General features: G+C 44.3%; 1 protein-coding gene across 1 annotated transcript in view; it reads right to left on the bottom strand.

The window, feature by feature from the left end:
- The window catches only part of LOC309567524 (WD repeat-containing protein 97-like), a gene marked incomplete at its 3' end in the record, with an annotated part of 71477 nt that overhangs the window by 11802 nt on the left and 39126 nt on the right, over positions 1-20549 (bottom strand). The window contains exons 9-13 of the mRNA XM_082272909.1: positions 17231-17321; positions 15769-15901; positions 6066-6148; positions 4911-4965; positions 4018-4173 (exon numbers count right to left, since the gene is read on the bottom strand). Coding sequence (XP_082129035.1) covers positions 4018-4173; positions 4911-4965; positions 6066-6148; positions 15769-15901; positions 17231-17321 — 518 coding nt within the window. The remainder of the gene's footprint in view (positions 1-4017; positions 4174-4910; positions 4966-6065; positions 6149-15768; positions 15902-17230; positions 17322-20549) is intronic.

The following is a 20549-nucleotide window of genomic DNA, read 5'->3' as shown; positions in this document are numbered from 1 at the left end:
TTGTCAGTTCCACTGTCCTTTCGGGTGATGTTTTTACTACAATCATGTAAGATTTAATGGCCTAAATTACTCCGTTATTTGTGGTTTCTGATGCCTTTTTCCGTAGATTCTGTATCTGATCTGCCTTGGTGACTTCTAAACCCTGTCTGATTCGGAGTTGTTCCAGTCTTTGCCTATTGGGCTTTTCCCTGATGAGTCACAGTCACTGCTTATGTTCTAAAGTTAAAAGAGTGACTGTCTGGGCTTTAACTGATGTGGTACGCACCACTCTGAGCTTTTACTGATGTGGTACGCACCACTCTGAAACTAGAGGATTATCCTGTTGCTTCTGCAAGTGCTGTTTCTAGCCTTGGGTTCTTTAGAGCCTCTAAGGCCTCAAAGACTTTCCTATTGCACCTTCTTTTCCAACCCTTTCTCTATGAAGATTGGAAAAACCCTGACAAGCTTTTTCACTCTCCCCTAAGCACTTATTAGGCTTGTACCCAGTCAGGAAGGATTTTCTAAAAAAGTCTGGATTTTCTAAAAAAATCTGGATCCCTAAATTGACCCCTTGATTATAAAACTTATCTCGACATGGGTCTCCAATCAGTAGACGTGTGCAAGACACTTTCGTCAAAGTGTTGGACTGCCTCCCTATTGTTTCTCCACTCCTGTCAAGATCCCCCCCTCCCAAGCTTAGCTTTCATTCCGCCCACAAGGTCTGGGTCTCAAAGTCTGCCAAATTCTTAAAGAAGCCTTCCTCTGCATGAAGGTATGCCCCCACTTTCAACAGTGGGGTGACATTTGCGGACACTTAGACAGCTTTCATCTCAGATGCTTGAGTGCAGGAGGCGGCATCCCATGGCTTCAAACTGGACTGTCACTCCCTACCCTTTCCTCAGTTTGCCACCACACAGATTTAGCAGATTTCCATCGAGCTCTTTCGAGTTGTCTGGACCAAGGTGTCACAGTTCCTGTGTCAGAAAAGTTTCAAGGATTTTACTCCAACCTATTCACAGTTCCTAAAACCAAACTTGGCATCCATCCCATCTTGGATCTCAAAGCCCTAAATACAGCATGGAATCCACCAGGACTGCCAACTCCTCTCTTCACAAGGGAGGCTTTCTGGCTTTTGGGTTTCCCAATTTTTCAGAGCATCACAGTTTTCTAGGCTTTGATATGGGGCCCCTTCATTTCCAGTTTTTTGGTCCTTCTCTTCAGCCTTCTGTCTGGACTTTGGGTTAGGGCTTGATGTTCATAAAGGTGCTGGCCTTACTATTAGCCTCACTGTGTTCTCATGGCATTCCTATTGTGGGATACGTGGACAGCCTCCTGTTGAGGCATCAGTTTGGTCTGTCAGAACACCTGCCTTTGACTGTCCAGACAGTACAACAGTTCGGATGGATCCTGAACCTTCAGAAAAGGTTGCTGGAACAAACACATTGGAGTATCTGGGTTTAGTCTTGAACATAACACAAGCCAAAGTGTTTCTTTCACAGGGGAAATTCAAACTCTCCAATCTCAGATTTAAGCTGCTGCTATACCCACTCCCTTGCAGTGGTGGAGGGCTCACCCAGAGAGGCCAACCTAAAGGCAGTGGTATTGTATGAGGTTACCTGGCTGTGGTCTGGCTCACTATGAGGTTAATAGCCTACTGTCCCTAAAGAGAAAGACAAGAAGCAGGAAACACTGCACATGCAGGACTCCGGCTACATGAAGGCAGTAGCCCCACCCACATCCTGCAAGGGGTACAGAATTCTGGGAGGCCATGTGGGTGTACAACAAAGGGAGAAAAGGGAAAATGCCCTAAAGCAAAATGGCGGATGGGGTTGCACTGCCATTGAAATGCACCTGGCTGCAGCTTGGAAACACTGCCCCCACTCTTTAAAGCAGGGGGCTGGGCAGACAACAGTGCAGAAGGGAGGTTTCAGAGTTGGCATATACAGCATCTCACAAAAAGCAAGTACACCCCTCACATTTTTGTAAATATTCTATTCTATTTTTTCATGTGAAAAGAAATGACACTTTGCTACAATGTAAAGTAGTGAGTGTACAGCTTGTATAAAAGTGTAAATTTGCTGTCCCCTCAAAATAACTCCACACACAGCTATTAATGTCTAAACCACTGGCAACAAAAGTCAGTACACCCCTAAGTGACAATCTCCAAATTGGGCCTAATTAGCCATTTTCCCTCCCCGGTGTCATGTGACTCAATAGTGTTACAAGGTCTCAGGTGTGAATGGGGGGCAGATGTGTTACATTTGGTGTCATCACTCTCACTCTCTCATACTGGTCACTGGAAGTTCAACATGGCACCTCATGGCAAAGAACTCTCTGAGGATCTGAAAAAAGAATTGTTGATCTACATAAAGATGGCCTAGGCTATAAAAAAATTGCCAAGACCCTGAAACTGAGCTGCAGCACGGTGGCCAAGACCATACAGCAGTTTACCAGGACAGGTTCCACCCAGAACAGGCCTCACCATGGTCCACCAAAGAAGTTGATTGCTGTGCTCAGCGTCATATCCAGAGGTTGTCTTTGGGAAATAGACGTATGAGTGCTGCCAGCATTGCTGCAGAGATTGAAGGGGTGGGGGGTCAGCCTGTCAGTGCTAAGACCATACGCCGCACACTGCATCAAATTGGTCTGCATGGCTGTCGCCCCAGAAGGAAGCCTCTTCTAAAGATGATGCACAAGAAATGACATTGTAGCAAAGTGTCATTTCTTCAGTGTTGTCACATGAAAAGATAGAATAAAATATTTACAAAAATGTGAGGGGTGTACTTACTTTGGTTGTGAGATACTGTGGGTGGGGGGGGGGGGGGGGATAAACAATCCCATACCAGCCACATACCAGAGACCTCCAGGACTCAGATGACTGAGGCCAAACCTAGGAAGCTCACAGACAGAGGGAATGGTGAATGTGTTTCTCTGTCATATGTGCCTCCACTGAACAGGGGCAATTAAAGGCTAAGTTCACCTTTTGGAGCATGTTACATTTGGAGCAGTTAGATTTAGGGTGTAACATGTAACAAGCTCCAACTCCTGCCACCTGTGACATCGGCAGGGTTACCCCCCGCCCCCCCATCACATTTTAAAATTGCGGGGGCTTCGTCCGCACATCTTCATCATTTATTCACAGAAATCTGTTAATGAAAAAACTACAAGTCCCATCTTTCCACTGTGGCAGATAGCTTGTAGTTCTATATGAACTGGGAGGGTGTGATGTGCACCCTTATAGTACACTGACAGTTTTTCCCGCTATATAACAATGTCCATACAGGGTTATTAGTTAGAAAGCTGGCGGAAGTGTCTACAGGAGCCTGACATTGCACGGTGATTCACTGTTCGCGGGGTGCAATTCTCTGCAGGCTCCCGGGGGAAAAAAATAATAAAGGCACATTTTTTCAGCAAAAATATAAGCACTTATTTTTTATTCCCAAAGGTGAACTTAGTCTTTAGGCAGATTGGCACTATGGCAAACCAGCAGGGTCTTCCCAGTGAGCTCCGACCCTTCATCAAAGAGATACGTGCACATCCAAGGATCTGAAAATCCAATCTGTCTGCCACTCACCTGCTGGATCACAACAGTAGAGTCTTGAGATCCAGCGGCTGTGAGAAAACCGGTCCATTCTCCATGACGCCAAGTAAGAAACCGACTCTCTCTGGCAGCTGCAGGGTAAGACCACAGCCGGAGAGGCCCCTCCCCTCCCCCGATTACTTTTTGTTGTGCCTAACATTCAACTTCTGTAGATTGCACTATAACCCACTGACTCTTATATATCTTCATTCAATAGTTGTGTGAAGATTCACTATACAAGCAAAAATGTTTTACTCTTTTAGTAGATTAGGATTAATGTCTTCTCTGGAGGTATCTCTCACCGATACAACCTGACTCTATTATCCCTCACTGATACGACCTGACTCTATTATTCATTATAGGAGTCACTCATCTACATCATCTATATGTTCTGTCCCATAACAATACAATCTATCCTGTATCCCTATCTAATCTATGGATGTTATGTGGTGTATTACTATAATGTGTGGCCTCTGCTTGTAGACAAGCTGCAGGTATTGATCCATGGCTTCTCTTCTGATTCTTGTGTTACTCTTCAGCTTCTTATTCGGCCTTAGTTTTCCTTCTCGGATAAGGTGAAGCTCCTGGTCTCTAGAGCTCAACACTATGTATTCCTAGAAGAGAAAGACAGGAGGTCATCAGATGAGCTACACTAGATGGACATTGGACATACATATAATTCCACTGGTCACACCCAATGGCCACATTGGATATACCCAACAGCCACACTAGTAATACCCAGTGGTCACACTGGTCACACCCAATGGCCATACTGGATACACCCAAAGGCCACACTGGATATACCCAATGGCCACTTATAATTTACAGTGTTATCACAAATTTGTACTCTAAGACCCAAACCTTGTCCATGGTAGAGACTCACACGATGTTCTCTTTAGGATGCAAACTAAACTCATGCTGTATTTATTCTGGTCTAACCTAATGCCCACTTCAGATTTATGCCAGCTCCAGGCTGGATTTAGACTAGACTCACATCATTTTCACACTTACCACAGGGTAAATCTATGCTGGATTCATGCCATGTGCACTTTACCTATGGTATGTTTAGAATAAATTCATGCCACATACATTAGAATCACATTATATCCATGCTGGACTCACCCTCTATCCAAAGAACTAAGAATTACAGTCAATAGGCTGAAAGAGAACAATCGTTATTGCCAATGACGTCTTTCCTAGCTTCGGGAATTCTGCCCTATGTTCACATTGGCATGCAAACTTCATTTACACGGATTTCACACAGAATTCAGACACGCTATACTCAAACTTTATTCACATTGCACATAAATTGGATTCACAATGCAGTTTATTCTTTGGGTCTCCTCTGTACCTGTTCCTGCTGTCCATTCCTCCATGTTCCACCTCTGTCTATGTGAAGACCTCTCCTAGAATTGGAAGAGAGGGTGCAAAGGGTTAGAGAAAGACTTGGAAAAGAGAGGAGAGCAGAGAGAGATAGAGATAACAGAGAGGGGCACAAGAGAGAAAAAAAAGAGGGCTGAGGAAGAAAGAGGAGAGAGACAGAAGATAAAGAGAAGTGAGAGGAGGAGATATAGAGAGAAGAGAGAGAAGAGAGAGGGGGAGATATAGAGAGAAGAGAGAGAAGAGAGAGAAGAGAGAGGGGGAGATATAGAGAGAAGAGAGAGGGGGAGACCCCAAGAAAAAAAAAAGAGAGAGAGAAAAGAAAAACCAGGAGAAGGAAAGTAGGCTGGGAAAACTTTCTACACTCTCAACCCATGGCAACTGGAAGGTGACTGGTTGCTACTGGCAGCAACAAAAGAAAGATCTTGATGGCATACATTCAATACATATTACCAGGAGATACCAGGAAAGAGAGCACAGGGGGTAAGGGGTACAGGAAGAAAGAGAGGTAAAAGGTAGAGAGTGCATAGAGAGAGGAAGAAATACGGAAACATGACATTGAGAGAGGTAGAGATACATAAAGAGTGTATAGAGAGGAAGAAATACAGAAACATGACATAGAGAGAGGTAGAGATACATAGAGAGTGCATAGAGAGAGGTAGAGATACATAGAGAGTGCATAGAGAGAGGTAGAGATACATAGAGAGTGCATAGAGAGAGGTAGAGATACATAGAGAGTGCATAGAGAGAGGTAGAGATACATAGAGAGAGGTAGAGATACATAGAGAGTGCATAGAGAGAAGAAGAAATGCAGAAACATGACATTGAGAGAGGTAGAGATACATAGAGAGTGCACAGAGAGAGGTAGAGATACATAGAGAGTGCATAGAGAGAGGTAGAGATACATAGAGAGTGCACAGAGAGAGGTAGAGATACATAGAGAGTGCATAGAGAGAGGTAGAGATACATAGAGAGTGCATAGAGAGAGGTAGAGATACATAGAGAGTGCATAGAGAGAGGTAGAGATACATAGAGAGTGCATAGAGAGAGGTAGAGATACATAGAGACAGATACATAGAATGTTCCATTTCTACTTAAGAAGAGCAGAATTAGACACAGCCTTTACTTATCATCCATAGGAAGGGGACGACCATCATTCATAGGGACAGACGGATCTGTGACTGTGGAGCGCGCCGACATACACAATATCTACAGATAAAGGAAGAAGTGCAGCTGACGGGATGAACAATCCAATAGAGAAATATGACAACCATTTGAATATAGCTGATTCGTACTTGCAATGAAATCCTTGGACACACACTGTATATTAAGAACCCTTTCTGGTTCAGTTTCACCACGCCGTGGGAGCAGCGCAGCTTACCAGTGGGTTTGGTGCGGTTAGCCGTGCTCTTCTATAGAGCTGCTTTATGTCCCACATTTTTGGTGTGCTTTCTGAAAGTGCAACAAAATTCCTGCATTCTGCATCTTTGCTGCACTTTTAGAAAGCACACCAAAGAGCAGAACATAATGCAACTCTATGGAAGAACGCCGCTAACCTGCACCAAACCCACAGGTAAGGATGCACCGTTCCCGTGGTGAGGTCAAAGTGCACCAGAACAGTGTGAAAGAGCTCTAAAAGTCAGTTTTCCTTCAACCTGTCTGAGCACAAGCAACAGCTCATATTTTGTGGTCATCCCCAAAAGCTAACTAAAGCAAAATGCGGAGACTCCTTCATGCATGTATCCACTTCTTCAATAATCACAGAAAAAAGGAGAGCCAGTATGGAGGGAGAAGAGAAAAAAGGCCAGAGGACAGAGCAGGCATGGATGGGAGAGGAGATGAATCAGACAGGAGAGCTGGCATGGATAAAACGAAGGAATGGTCAGAGAACACACGGATGGAGAGGAGAAGAATGACCAGAGAACACAGGGATGGAAAGGAGAAGAATGATCAGAGAACACAAGGATGGAGAGGAGAAGAATGACCAGAGAACACAAGGATGGAGAGGAGAATAGTCAGAGAACACAAGGATGGAGAGGAGGAGAATGGTCAGAGAACACAAGGATGAAGAGGAGGAGAATGACCAGAGAACACAAGGATGGAGAGGAGGAGAATGGTCAGAGAACACACGGATGGAGAGGAGGAGAATGACCAGAGAACACAAGGATGGAGAGGAGGAGAATGACCAGAGAACACAAGGATGGAGAGGAGAAGAATGACCAGAGAACACAAGGATGGAAAGGAGAAGAATGACCAGAGAACACACGGATGGAGAGGAGAAGAATGACCAGAGAACACAAGGATGGAGAGGAGGAGAATGGTCAGAGAACACAAGGATGGAGAGGAGGAGAATGACCAGAGAACACAAGGATGGAGAGGAGGAGAATGACCAGAGAACACAAGGATGGAGAGGAGGAGAATGGTCAGAGAACACAAGGATGGAGAGGAGAATAGTCAGAGAACACACGGATGGAGAGGAGAAGAATAGTCAGAGAACACAAGGATGGAGAGGAGAAGAATGGTCAGAGAACACACGGATGGAGAGGAGGAGAATGACCAGAGAACACAAGGATGGAGAGGAGAAGAATGACCAGAGAACACAAGGATAGAGAGGAGAAGAATGATCAGAGAACACAAGGATGGAGAGGAGAAGAATGGCCAGAGAACACAAGGATGGAGAGGAGAAGAATAGTCAGAGAACACAAGGATGGAGAGGAGGAGAATGGTCAGAGAACACAAGGATGGAGAGGAGAAGAATGGCCAGAGAACACAAGGATGGAGAGGAGAAGAATAGTCAGAGAACACAAGGATGGAGAGGAGAAGAATAGTCAGAGAACACAAGGATGGAGAGGAGAAGAATGACCAGAGAACACAAGGATGGAGAGGAGAAGAATGACCAGAGAACACACGGATGGAGAGGAGAAGAATGACCAGAGAACAGAAGGATGGAGAGGAGAAGAATGACCAGAGAACACAAGGATGGAGAGGAGAAGAATGGTCAGAGAACAGAAGGATGGAGAGGAGAAGAATGACCAGAGAACACAAGGATGGAGAGGAGAAGAATGACCAGAGAACACAAGGATGGAGAGGAGGAGAATGACCAGAGAACACAAGGATGGAGAGGAGGAGAATGACCAGAGAACACAAGGATGGAGAGGAGGAGAATGGTCAGAGAACACAAGGATGGAGAGGAGAATAGTCAGAGAACACACGGATGGAGAGGAGAAGAATAGTCAGAGAACACAAGGATGGAGAGGAGAAGAATGGTCAGAGAACACACGGATGGAGAGGAGGAGAATGACCAGAGAACACAAGGATGGAGAGGAGAAGAATGACCAGAGAACACAAGGATAGAGAGGAGAAGAATGATCAGAGAACACAAGGATGGAGAGGAGAAGAATGGCCAGAGAACACAAGGATGGAGAGGAGAAGAATAGTCAGAGAACACAAGGATGGAGAGGAGGAGAATGGTCAGAGAACACAAGGATGGAGAGGAGAAGAATGGCCAGAGAACACAAGGATGGAGAGGAGAAGAATAGTCAGAGAACACAAGGATGGAGAGGAGGAGAATGGTCAGAGAACACAAGGATGGAGAGGAGAAGAATGGCCAGAGAACACAAGGATGGAGAGGAGAAGAATAGTCAGAGAACACAAGGATGGAGAGGAGAAGAATGACCAGAGAACACAAGGATGGAGAGGAGAAGAATGACCAGAGAACACAAGGATGGAGAGGAGAAGAATGACCAGAGAACACACAGAAGGAGAGGAGAAGAATGACCAGAGAACACAAGGATGGAGAGGAGAAGAATGATTAGAGAACAGAAGGATGGTGAGGAGAAGAATGACCAGAGAACACAAGGATGGAGAGGAGAAGAATGACCAGAGAACACAAGGATGGGGAGGAGAAGAATAGTCAGAGAACACAAGGATGGAGAGGAGAAGAATGGTCAGAGAACACAAGGATGGAGAGGAGAAGAATGAACAGAGAACACAAGCATGGAGAGGAAAGGAATGGCCAGAGAACACACGGATGGAGAGGAGAAGAATGACCAGAGAACACAAGGATGGAGAGGAGAAGAATGACCAGAGAACACAAGGATGGAGAGGAGAAGAATGACCAGAGAACACACAGAAGGAGAGGAGAAGAATGACCAGAGAACACAAGGATGGAGAGGAGAAGAATGATTAGAGAACAGAAGGATGGTGAGGAGAAGAATGACCAGAGAACACACGGATGGAGAGGAGGAGAATGACCAGAAAACACACGGATTGGAGAGGAGAAGAATGACCAGAGAACACACGGATGGAGAAGAGAAGAATGACCAGAGAACAGAAGGATGGAGAGGAGAAGAATGAACAGAGAACACAAGGATGGGGAGGAGAAGAATGACCAGAGAACACAAGGATGGAGAGGAGAAGAATGAACAGAGAACACAAGCATGGAGAGGAAAGGAATGGCCAGAGAACACACGGATGGAGAGGAGAAGAATGACCAGAGAACACAAGGATGGAGAGGAGAAGAATGACCAGAGAACACAAGGATGGAGAGGAGGAGAATGACCAGAGAACACACAGAAGGAGAGGAGAAGAATGACCAGAGAACACAAGGATGGAGAGGAGAAGAATGATTAGAGAACAGAAGGATGGTGAGGAGAAGAATGGTCAGAGAACACAAGGATAGAGAGGAGAAGAATAGTCAGAGAACACAAGGATGGAGAGGAGAAGAATGACCAGAGAACACAAGGATGGAGAGGAGAAGAATGACCAGAGAACAGAAGTATGGTGAGGAGAAGAATGACCAGAAAACACAAGCATGGAGAGGAAAGGAATGGCCAGAGAACACAAGGATGGAGAGGAGAAGAATGACCAGAGAACACAAGGATGGAGAGGAGAAGAATGACCAGAGAACACAAGGATGGAGAGGAGAAGAATGGTCAGAGAACACAAGGATGGAGAGGAGAAGAATGACCAGAGAACACAAGGATGGAGAGGAGAATAGTCAGAGAACACAAGGATGGAGAGGAGGAGAATGGTCAGAGAACACACGGATGGAGAGGAGGAGAATGGTCAGAGAACACACGGATGGAGAGGAGGAGAATGACCAGAGAACACAAGGATGGAGAGGAGGAGAATGACCAGAGAACACAAGGATGGAGAGGAGAAGAATGACCAGAGAACACAAGGATGGAAAGGAGAAGAATGACCAGAGAACACACGGATGGAGAGGAGAAGAATGACCAGAGAACACAAGGATGGAGAGGAGGAGAATGGTCAGAGAACACAAGGATGGAGAGGAGGAGAATGACCAGAGAACACAAGGATGGAGAGGAGGAGAATGACCAGAGAACACACGGATGGAGAGGAGAAGAATGGCCAGAGAACACAAGGATGGAGAGGAGGAGAATGACCATAGAACACAAGGATGGAGAGGAGAAGAATGATTAGAGAACAGAAGGATGGAGAGGAGAAGAATGACCAGAGAACACAAGGATAGAGAGGAGAAGAATGATCAGAGAACACAAGGATGGAGAGGAGAAGAATGGCCAGAGAACACAAGGATGGAGAGGAGAAGAATGATTAGAGAACAGAAGGATGGTGAGGAGAAGAATGACCAGAGAACACACGGATGGAGAGGAGAAGAATGGTCAGAGAACACGCGGATGGAGAGGAGGAGAATGACCAGAGAACACAAGCATGGAGAGGAGGAGAATGGTCAGAGAACACAAGGACGGAGAGGAGAAGAATGGTCAGAGAACACAAGGATGGAGAGGAGAATAGTCAGAGAACACACGGATGGAGAAGAGAAGAATAGTCAGAGAACACAAGGATGGAGAGGAGAAGAATGGTCAGAGAACACACGGATGGAGAGGAGGAGAATGACCAGAGAACACAAGGATGGAGAGGAGAAGAATGACCAGAGAACACAAGGATAGAGAGGAGAAGAATGATCAGAGAACACAAGGATGGAGAGGAGAAGAATGGCCAGAGAACACAAGGATGGAGAGGAGAAGAATGATTAGAGAACAGAAGGATGGTGAGGAGAAGAATGACCAGAGAACACACGGATGGAGAGGAGAAGAATGGCCAGAGAACACAAGGATGGAGAGGAGGAGAATGACCATAGAACACAAGGATGGAGAGGAGAAGAATGATTAGAGAACAGAATGATGGTGAGGAGAAGAATGACCAGAGAACACACGGATGGAGAGGAGAAGAATGACCAGAGAACACAAGGATGGGGAGGAGAAGAATAGTCAGAGAACACAAGGATGGAGAGGAGAAGAATGGTCAGAGAACACAAGGATGGAGAGGAGAAGAATGAACAGAGAACACAAGCATGGAGAGGAAAGGAATGGCCAGAGAACACACGGATGGAGAGGAGAAGAATGACCAGAGAACACAAGGATGGAGAGGAGAAGAATGACCAGAGAACACAAGGATGGAGAGGAGAAGAATGACCAGAGAACACACAGAAGGAGAGGAGAAGAATGACCAGAGAACACAAGGATGGAGAGGAGAAGAATGATTAGAGAACAGAAGGATGGTGAGGAGAAGAATGACCAGAGAACACACGGATGGAGAGGAGGAGAATGACCAGAAAACACACGGATTGGAGAGGAGAAGAATGACCAGAGAACACACGGATGGAGAAGAGAAGAATGACCAGAGAACAGAAGGATGGAGAGGAGAAGAATGACCAGAGAACAGAAGGATGGAGAGGAAAAGAATGACCAGAGAACACACAGAAGGAGAGGAGAAGAATGGTCAGAGAACACACGAATGGAGAGGAGAAGAATGGTCAGAGAACACAAGGATGGAGAGGAGAAGAATGAACAGAGAACACAAGGATGGTGAGGAGAAGAATGACCAGAGAACACAAGGATGGAGAGGAGAAGAATGAACAGAGAACACAAGCATGGAGAGGAAAGGAATGGCCAGAGAACACACGGATGGAGAGGAGAAGAATGACCAGAGAACACAAGGATGGAGAGGAGAAGAATGACCAGAGAACACAAGGATGGAGAGGAGGAGAATGACCAGAGAACACAAGGATGGAGAGGAGAAGAATGACCAGAGAACACACAGAAGGAGAGGAGAAGAATGACCAGAGAACACAAGGATGGAGAGGAGAAGAATGATTAGAGAACAGAAGGATGGTGAGGAGAAGAATGATCAGAGAACACAAGGATAGAGAGGAGAAGAATAGTCAGAGAACACAAGGATGGAGAGGAGAAGAATGACCAGAGAACACAAGGATGGAGAGGAGAAGAATGACCAGAAAACACAAGCATGGAGAGGAAAGGAATGGCCAGAGAACACAAGGATGGAGAGGAGAAGAATGATCAGAGAACACACAGAAGGAGAGGAGAAGAATGACCAGAGAACACAAGCATGGAGAGGAAAGGAATGGCCAGAGAACACAAGGATGGAGAGGAGAAGAATGACCAGAAAACACAAGGATGGAGAGGAGAAGAATGACCAGAGAACACAAGGATGGAGAGGAGAAGAATGACCAGAGAACACACAGAAGGAGAGGAGAAGAATGACCAGAGAACACAAGGATGGGGAGGAGAAGAATGACCAGAGAACACAAGGATGGAGAGGAGAAGAATGACCAGAGAACACACGGATGGAGAGGAGAAGAATGACCAGAGAACACAAGGATGGAGAGGAGAAGAATGGTCAGAGAACACGCGGATGGAGAGGAGGAGAATGACCAGAGAACACAAGCATGGAGAGGAGGAGAATGGTCAGAGAACACAAGGACGGAGAGGAGAAGAATGGTCAGAGAACACAAGGATGGAGGGGAGGAGAATGACCAAAGAACACAAGGACAGAGGGGAGGAGAAGAATGACCAGAGAAGACAAGGACAGAGGGGAGGAGAATGACCAAAGAACACAAGGACAGAGGGGAGGAGAAGAATGACCAGAGAAGACAAGGACAGAGGGGAGGAGAATGACCAAAGAACACAAGGCTGGAGAGGAGGAGAATGACCAGAGAACACAAGGCTGGAGAGGAGGAGAATGACCAGAGAACACAAGGATTGAGGGGAGAAGAATGGTCAGAGAACACAAGGATGGAGAGGAGCAGAATGGTCAGAGAACACAAGGATGGCGAGGAGAAGAATGGTCAGAGAACACAAGCATGGAGAGGAGAAGAATGGTCAGAGAATACAAGGATAGAGAGGAGAAGAATGGTCAGAGAACACAAGGATGGAGAGGAGAAGAATGGTCAGAGAACACAAGGATGGAGAGGAGAAGAATGGTCAGAGAACACAAGGATGGCGAGGAGAAGAATGGTCAGAGAACACAAGCATGGAGAGGAGAAGAATGGTCAGAGAACACAAGGATGGAGAGGAGAAGAATGTTCAGAGAACACAAGCATGGAGAGGAGAAGAATAGTCAGAGAACACAAGGATGGAGAGGAGAAGAATAGTCAGAGAACAGAGTAGGCATTATTATTATTATATAGGATTTATATAGCGCCAACAGTTTGCGCAGCGCTTTACAGTGTGGGGGAAGACAATACAGTAACAGTACAATTCAAAACAGGAGGTATCAGAGGGGTCTGCTCGTTAGAGCTTACAATCTAGAAGGGAGGGTTAAGTGAAACAAAAGGCAGTAACTGAGGGGGATGGGCAGATGGATAAAATGAAGGTAGAGTTGTTAGGTGTTGGTAGGTAAGGTTTCTCTGAAAAGGAGGGTTTTCAGAGATCGCCTAAAAGCTAATAGAGTAGGAGATAATCGGACAGATAAGGGTAAGGAGTTCCACAGGATTGGAGAGGCTCTGGTAAAGTCCTGGAGGCGAGCATGGGAGGAGGTGACAAGGGAGCCAGAGAGCAGGAGGTTTTGAGAGGAACGAAGAGAGCGATTGGGTTGGTATTTTGAGACTAGGCTAGTGATGTAGTTGGGGGCTAAGCTGTGGATGGCTTTGTAAGATGTTGTTAGTATTTTGAATTTGATTCGTTGGGTGAGCGGAAGCCAGTGGAGGACTTGACAGAGAGGAGCAGCGGACACTGAGCGATTAGTAAGATGAAGGAGTCTGGCGGCAGCATTCATGATGGATTGAAGGGGGATAGCCTGTGTAGAGGTAAGCCAATGAGAAGGGAATTGCAGTAGTCGAGGCGCGAGATGACCAGGGAATGAACTAGGAGCTTTGTTGTGTCTTTGGTTAGAAAGGGGCATATTTTAGAGATGTTGCGGACGTTAAGGGGGCAAGATTTGGACAGCGATTGGATGTGGGAGAGTTCAGAGTCCAGGACAACACCTAGGACCTTGGCATGCGGGGATGGGCTGATATTGACAAAGAGATTGGGGGAAGGGTCATGTGGTGGAGGAAAAATTATTAGTTCGGTTTTGGATGGATTGAGTTTGAGGAAGTGGTGTGACATCCAGACCGATATATCAGATAGTAAATTAGTGATACGTGCGGAGACTGAGGGAGAGAGCTGAGGGGTGGATAAATAGATTTGTGTATCGTCAGCATAGAAATGGTATTGGAAGCTATGGGAGGCTATCAGCTGACCCAGAGAGGAGGTGTAGATTGAAAATAGGAGGGGTCCAAGAACAGAGCCTTGGGGGACCCCAACAGAGAAGGGAAGAGGAGAGGAGGAAGTGGAATTGTAATTAAGCTAAAGGTGCGGTTGGATAAGTAGGAAGATAACCAGTGAAGAGTACAGTCACGGAGACCAAAGGCATGGAGTTTTTTGAGGAGGAGGGGATGGTCAACCATATCAAAGGCAGCAGAAAGGTCCAGGAGGAGGAGTACAGAATAGTGTCCATTGGTTTTGGCCATTAGTAGATCGTTTGTCAGTTTTAGGAGAGCAGTTTCAGTGGAGTGTTGAGGCAGAATTCCAGACTGAAGGGGATCAGGAAGGATATTCTCGGCAAGGTGGTCGCACAGTTGGTTGTAGACCAGACGTTCAAGGAGTTTGGATAAAAAGGGGAGCAAGGAAATAGGGCGTAGGTTGTTAAGATCGGTTGGGTCCAGTGAGGGATTTTTAAGTATGGGGCTGACTAGTGCATGTTTTAGAGAGTTGGGGAAGATGCCAGAAGAGAGGGAGAGATTGAAGATGTGGGTTAGAGAGTGTAGAATAGGACCAGAGGGTGAACGTAGCATTTGTGAGGGAACAGGATCCAGAGGGCAGGTAGTTAAGTGGGCATTAGCAAGTAGTTTAGCAACCTTGTCTATAGTGGTGGGGTTGAATGAGGTAAGTAGTGATCGCACCTGTGGGCATGAAGCGTAAAGCACGGAAGGTATCTGAACAGCAATGATCTCCTTACGGGTTGTATCAATCTTTTGTTTGAAGTGGTTGGCAATCTCTTGGGCAGTGAGCGAATTAGTGGGTGGAGGCAGTGGAGGACGGAGTAGAGAATTAAAGGTAGCGAAGAGTTGCCGGGGGCGAGATGACAAGTTGTTAATGAGAGTGATAAAATAGGTCTGCTTGGCAGTGTGGAGACTGGAATTGTATTTTTGGAGGGCAGATTTATATGGATGGAGAGGAGAAGATTTGTCAGGGAACACATGAATGGAGAGTACGAGAATGAGCAGAGAGGTAGGAAGGCATAGATGGAAGAGAAGAATAACCAGAGAACAGAAATGGCATGGATGGAGAGGAGAAGAATGTTCGAAGGAGAGAGCTTGCATGCATTATGTTTGGGGGTTCTAAGCAATTTTCTAGCAAAAAAATGTTTTGATTTTAACAGGTGTGTTAAAAATGTTTAAATTGCCCCAGTAGGCAAGTGGTTAATAAGTGGACCCACTGATGATTGCTTTATAGCCTAGTCCAATACCAAGCTCATGGCCCATCACTTCCATTCTGTGTTACCTTCACTTGATAGGATTTGGGAAGCAGCTTAGCTAGGCTGATTCGAAACAGGTGGCTGCGCATTCCCACTAGCAGATCTCCGGAGTCTCCAATGAAGGCCAGACTTTCAGGTGTAGAATTCAGACACAAGGTCCTGGAATCAGACAGAAGAATGAGGAGACAGATTTCAGGTCCTGGATGATGCAGATGTGACAGCTTGTTCTATTTTCTGGACTGCTAGGAGAATGATTAGAAGACTACTTTGAAGCTGTCCTCAAACGAACCAGCCATGCTACCACCATGCAGCCACTGATTCTAGGTCTCAATGATTAGAAGACTACTTCGAAGCTGTCCTCAAACGAACCAGCCATGCTACCACCATGCAGTCACTGATTCTAGGTCTCAATGATTAGAAGACTACTTCGAAGCTGTCCTCAAACAAACCAGCCATGCTACCACCATGCAGTCACTGATTCTAGGTCTCAGTTGCTGCAGATGTGAAACTTTGTGCTTCTATTCTCTGGACTGCTCGGAGGAAAGATTGCAGATCACTTGGACGTTACCCTCAGAGGGACCAGCCATGCTACCACCATGTAGCCACTGAATGATTTTTCTACAAACATTACCCTGGACTACATGTGTGTTGGAGTAGGAGAGGGGGAGCACTTTACAGACAAGCTGAAGCAACTTCAGGGGGAGAATATGGCCACCCAAAAGGAGAGGTTCAGTTATGTCTACTATTGGGTGGCCTGTGTGTGAGACTACAGATGAGAATCACTGTCAGTTAGTAGTGAAAGGCCCCTGGTGCTCTGTAACTGATAATGGCACAGCAATGAGCAGAAATGTCCACCCTTATATGGGGGTAGTGTCTGACTTGCTGTGAAAACATGTGAGCAGGAACAGGGTCCACCACGCATGCTTATACGGGGGTAGTATCTGACTTGCTGTAAGACATGTGAGCAGGTACAGGGTCCACCGCGCATGCTTGTATGGAGGTAGTGTCTAATTTGCTGTGGAACATGTGAGCAGGAACAGGGTCCACTATGCATTCTTATATGGGGGTAGTGTCTGACTTGCTGTGGGACATGTGAGTAGGTACAGAGCCCACCGTGTATGCTTATACATGGGGAAGTGTCTGACTTTTTTGTGGGACATGTGAGCAGGTACAGTGTCCACAATGCATGCTTATAGGGGGGGTAGTATCTGACTTGCTGTGGGAATACATGAGCGGGTACAGGGAATGATAGGAAATGTACAACAAGAACTTAGAGTCCAGGCAGGGTCACCAGGAAATCATATTGTGTTTTTTCAGGATAGAGCACCAAACGTTTACAGATCCAATCCTGGCCTTACAAATTGTTTCTCTAATATCCAATCAGTTATAAAGAGGCATATGGGGATTTGGAGATTTTGGACAAGTTAGAAATTCCTGGGAATGCCTCTGGAAATCACCATGTTTTCTATAGAAGAGATCTGAGCAGACCTGATGAGTTGGTTCTGGTAATTCCACACTCGGATCCGTCCATCTCTTCCAGACGTGGCGAGCAATTTCAGTGCAGGAGAGCAGCACAGACCTGAGGAGACAGAAAGCCACGTACACGTCTCATACAACTTCCCACTGAGACCATCCTGAGATCTCCGACAAGTCATCTTATGTATGAACGAGAGTATGGACCCCAAATGTCACCAGAAATGACCAAGGAATCTGGAAAGAGGAGCGGCTGGGTACAACTAAATCTAAGAAGAGGAGAAGATGGGTTCATTTACAGTCATGTGAAGCACCCCATGGAAATGTTGACTATTTCAATACAGATAAATGACACACACACACAATGTCTACAGATAAAGGTGATTATATATATATATATATTTATTGTGGCAGGGCGAGGCCAGTATGGTGGTCTGGGCCATGTTTTCAAAAAAACAGGCACACTAATGGCACAAGTGTGTGCTGGCTTCTTAGTATTATCAGGATTAGAGGTCAGTGCCCCATCCTCCCGAAGGGGTCAGTGTGTGTGTGTGTGGGTCAGTGTGTGTGTGTTGGGAGCAGACAGAGGTGCATGTCTGCACCGTGCTTTCCAGAACAGGACAGACAAAGGCCCGAGCCTGTGAAGGACATAGCAGCAAGGAGCTGCAGGATAAGAGATACAGCGGTTGGTGCACAAGCACTGGGATATTTCTGATGGTCAGGAGTACCAAAAGTATTAAGTGTGCAGAGTAAAGTGTCTATTCAGGAGATTTTTAAAAGGTTTACCCAAACATGCTGTGCTGACCTCAGGTAATAAATAAATAGCCTATTTACTTTCATTAGATAAAGTCTAGCTGACGCTATACCAAGGTAATCTTATCTGTGTATGTGACCATGAATACTAGTCAAGTATTTTCTGTGTTTAGACCCATTTAAAAATAAGATTTAAAGAGACATTATAATCCTATGTAACAGAATATTAACAATGAGTATATATATGAATAACATACATAGATATTTAGGAAAACTTTCTATATGATATTTTGTTTCATATTCTTGCTAAATTCTAGTTTAACTTAGATTGATGACTCATGATTTCATGTTTAAAAAGGTTTAAATAAGCTTTTGTAAGTTGTAAGAGTTGTCATAAAACTTTTCTGACCTTGCCAAAGAGTCTAGAAGGTCTGGGATTGCAAAGCTTTTAATTAACATAAGGGTTCAAAGTTTATTTGTAGGTAAATAATGCAGTAGTATTCTATATACTGAATCTAACAGTAATACGATACTGCCCTCTTTGGTGACTGCTACTAAGTGAAGTCTTTGGTTGAAAAGTCATTTCCAATATATATATATATATATATATATATATATATATATATTAATAATATATCCTTATTAAATGGTGTTACCAGATTCAATCCTTACCTAGATACATGATGGAGATATTTATTAGATGGACATGTATATATTAGATGAGAGTATGGATAGATTTTTATGTTGTTTCTATGATTATTATTAAATGAAAAACTTATCATATAGTTTTAATATCCAATATACTGGATAACTAGTAGAGGTGTTGCCCAATGACCTCATCAGTTAATGGATAAGTTATCCCAACCAATGGGGATAAAGTTCCTCCTTCTGGGTTTGACTTATGGTAATTTTACTGCCCTTTTGTTCAATACAATATAGAAAGGGAACCCCAGATGTGATAGGACACACACACACACACACACACACACATTACGACAACATTCATTACACTTACAACACTCTGGAGAAGAGACGATTGAGGTGGGATATGATATCAATGTACAAATATTGTACTGGAAACCCTAGCATATGGAAAAACCTATTCAGAGAAAGGAAATACAATAAGACGCGTGGCCACTCACTAAAACTAGAGGAAAGGCGGTTTAACCTTAAAATACGCAGGGGTTCTTCACTGTAAGAGCAGGAAGGATGTGGAATTCTCTTCCGCAAACAGTCGTATCAGCAGGGATCATTGATAGTTTCAAAAAACTATTAGATGGGCACCTTAAAGACCACAACATACAGGGGTATACAATGTACAACATACAGGAGTATACAATGTACAACATACAGGGGTATACAATGTGTGGTTAACAGTAGACACACACACATCATAGGTTGAACTGGATGGACTGATGTCTTTTTTCAACCTCACTAACTATGTAACACACACGCAACTCACATCCATACATATACTCATCTATACATACTCCATCCTTTATCTGGAACTTTGAAGGACGACAAACGAAACTCCTCCCTATCTGGCCACCATTTTGGGAAGGCAACCATCTTAAGAACTCTGTTAACGACCATTTTAAGCTAGTAGCCATCTTAAGTGTGGTAAATATACCTTGCTGTTTATTTGATTATTATTTACTATAATTTATTTACTTCCTTACATGTTTTACATTTCATATTAAAGGGTAACGAGATTACAGTCCCAGCCATATGAACCATAGTAGATTTTTCTTTAAAACTGATTTTTGTTTTTATTAATATCAGATTTAGCGCAATATTAGCGAATTAGTCTCCCATTTTGCATAGCCTATTCTCACTCCAACTGCAGCGGAGTGACTGTTGGCTGCGCAATTCGCAGACAATTGTGGTCTGATTATATAGAATACTTACCTATGGTTTATCCTATACCTGAGAAAAGGTAATCTTGCTTTTATTTTTACTTTCATCATTGAGCTACATATCACATTGCATTTATCGTTTTAAGTTTGTATTTTATGTAGAGTTTTCTCTTTGTGTTACCTCAAGTCTAATCATTTATTGTGAATACATGTCTTGTGAATAAATATTCTTATATATATTCCCTACTGTAGACTGTGTTCACTAAGATTGGTATATGCTGTTAAAAAGAAATTAATCGATTAAAAAGAACTTGTTACATATTGATTTGTGGAAATAAGTTGGGATTCTCCTACCTTACAGATCTTTGCTTATTTACATAAATGGAGACACTGTTATATCAGAGCAGTATAAATATTCTGACATGGTCATTTGGGGGGTATTTGTACTGTCCTGCAATTTTCGGGCCTCAAGCCCCTACATGAGGATTGATCAATTTGCAGATATACTGTATATACCATAGATTGTACACTCTATAACTTTCACACAGACTAAATAATAACCATTGATTTGTAGAAATGTAGCGGAATACGTGTTAGCCTAAATTTACGAAGAAAGATTATTTATTTGCAAAATTTTAAAACCTAAACTAAGAAAATGCATTTATTTTCAAACTTTTCAGTATTTTTTTTGTTTATATAAACAATTAACAATATATTTTGTTCAT

The sequence above is a fragment of the Pelophylax lessonae genome (genome assembly GCF_965119305.1).
Source record: "Pelophylax lessonae genome assembly, chromosome: 11".
Classification (NCBI taxonomy): Eukaryota; Metazoa; Chordata; class Amphibia; order Anura; family Ranidae; genus Pelophylax; species Pelophylax lessonae.
This window is presented reverse-complemented; position numbering and strand designations above follow the sequence as displayed.